This window comes from Frankliniella occidentalis, unplaced genomic scaffold, assembly GCF_000697945.3.
Source record: "Frankliniella occidentalis isolate FOCC.00 unplaced genomic scaffold, Focc_3.1 Scaffold28, whole genome shotgun sequence".
NCBI lineage: Eukaryota > Metazoa > Arthropoda > Insecta > Thysanoptera > Thripidae > Frankliniella > Frankliniella occidentalis.
Window position 1 is genome coordinate 1563304 of NW_026267158.1, and position 1979 is coordinate 1565282.

The 1979-nt window shown below is 54.4% G+C and overlaps 2 protein-coding genes across 4 annotated transcripts in view; both read right to left on the bottom strand.

Moving 5' to 3' along the window:
• The window catches only part of LOC113202874 (dynein light chain roadblock-type 2), a 223281-nt gene that overhangs the window by 202698 nt on the left and 18604 nt on the right, over positions 1-1979 (bottom strand). The gene's annotated exons all lie outside the window — the stretch shown is intronic.
• LOC113216170 (inhibitory POU protein) overlaps positions 1-1979 on the bottom strand; it is a 39121-nt gene that overhangs the window by 36553 nt on the left and 589 nt on the right. For 2 of the 3 annotated variants that reach the window (XM_052265620.1, XM_052265618.1), the window contains exon 1: positions 1236-1920. The exons of the other annotated variant lie outside the window; for it this stretch is intronic. In XM_052265620.1, coding sequence (XP_052121580.1) covers positions 1236-1382 — 147 coding nt within the window. In that variant the 5' untranslated portion in view covers positions 1383-1920. Of the gene's footprint in view, positions 1-1235; positions 1921-1979 lie in introns of those variants that run through there. 3 annotated transcript variants of the gene reach the window in all.

Here is a 1979-nt window from a genome sequence, read left to right on the forward strand (position 1 = left end):
CACGCCCCCCTCCGGCTCCCCGCCCGATCATGATACATTAAAGTGTTGAAGGCGATCAAATATTAACAGGTAAACAAGCCGGGCCCGCTGCGCTCTGCGCGCCGCTCCACGCCGCTCTAGCCCGGTCCGGTCACGTGTGCGCCTCTGTCACCGTCTTGAACCCCGAACCGTGTTGCTCTCTAGCCTCTCCAGCCGCGGCGCTGGCAGACGGGTGGTGTTTTCACAACCTTGACACGATCAAAAAAATTGATTCAGCTGTATAGCGACAACCATAGCTAAAGACATATCTATGTAGCAACATAGCTACATTTTTAGCTACACGCATTTTTTTCTGTTTGATGGCTACATTTTTGGCTTGGTATCGTGGGCTAGTAATCAGTTATCTGCATAGCCAGTATTTTCCTCCGTGTACAGGGTATGGGACACGTGCAAAGTTTTCTAAGGAGAAAAGGGTGTTTCCGCCTTTACATCTTGTTTCTGATTACTTCTAAATGTTTAAGGACATATTATTGTAACTAGAGCACCGGACCACTGTGTGCATCACAGCGTTCAAATACATGTCACAAAAATACACAATTGGTAGCTAGCTTCTAACACTATTGTATCTGATCTCACACCCAGAAAAATCGTTTCTTGTTTCTGGTAAATTTTTCCTTGTTTCAAGTGCACGCTGACACAAGATCAAAATTTACTCTGGAAACAAGCTGATATTTTCTTTCGAATATGAGAGAAAAATCTTATTCCAAACACAATTTTGCCTTGTTTCAATGGTGAATTTCATCTTGTGTCAGTGTGCACTTGAATCAAGAAACAATTTTTCTGGGTGCAGTTATGCGCACAGAATTTCGTTTCTGATTACAATATTTGTCTTATTACAATGTCTATCATAGATGTTTAGAGTGGGCTTATCGTCACGGCACATTGACATTTTGTATGTTTGGAATATGGCAGTCCAAATTACAGAAAATAATTACATAAATCATAGAGTAAAAATTCTGCCGTAAAATGTACACCTGATGTGATCAACTAAGAAGACCCTCCTGGGATGATGCCGCCTTCTACTAAACCAGGCAATACACACAGGCCAATGACTCGACCTTAGGATGCTTTACAATTGTGCATCGAGATGTCGCGAGTACCCAAAACGCGTGACACGCATGCAGAGCGGCCCCCGGGGCCACTGGCACCACCGCGACGAAGCGCGGTGTCCTCCGTGAGGCCGAGCGCGTACTCACCGAGGGGTTGGCCACGCATCTCCTCATGGGGTCCTGGCCGCGGTAAGTCGGCGAGTACCTGCCGGGGAAACACGGGGTGGGGGCGATGGAGGTCGGGTGCAACGGGCCGTGGCCCTTGCCGTTCATCATCTTGTCCGGGCTGTACATGGCGGCGGTGCGGGCGGCCTCCTCGACGGTGGCCTCGGCCTATTCACTTGGGCGAGCTCCTGGACGGCCTCGCCCGAGGCCGGCGGCCTCCTGCACGGCCCGAGGCCCGCGGCCGGGGCATGGCTGCGCCGGGGCTGCGCGCTGTCGCTGTCGTCCGCTTGCTCGTCGTCTGCTATATCCGATTTGTTTACAACTTGCTGACGGGCCGGCACACACACACGCACACAATCACGCACACACACGACACAACACAGACACACAAGCAGCACAGTCACGGCGCCGTCATGCTGGCAGGTCTCGGTGCGGCGGGCTGCTGAGGGTCAGGGCCCCGCCCGGGCAGCGGCCCGTCATGTCCGCGCGTCCACTAGGGCGGCGCTGGGGGGCTGTGCTCTCGCTCTGCGCACTGCTTCGCGGCGGGGGCGTCGCGGTGCTGCGCGCGGCGTGGCGGCTCGGGAGCTCGGCGGAGCGCTTGCTCGCGGGCCTCGCGGCGGTGCGTCTGCTCCCGCTAGCAGAACAACTATTGTCAGAAATTGATAAAAAGCGCGCGCCAGGCCAGGCGAGCGAGCGAGCGGCGCGGAGGGGTGGCGGTGGTGGGGG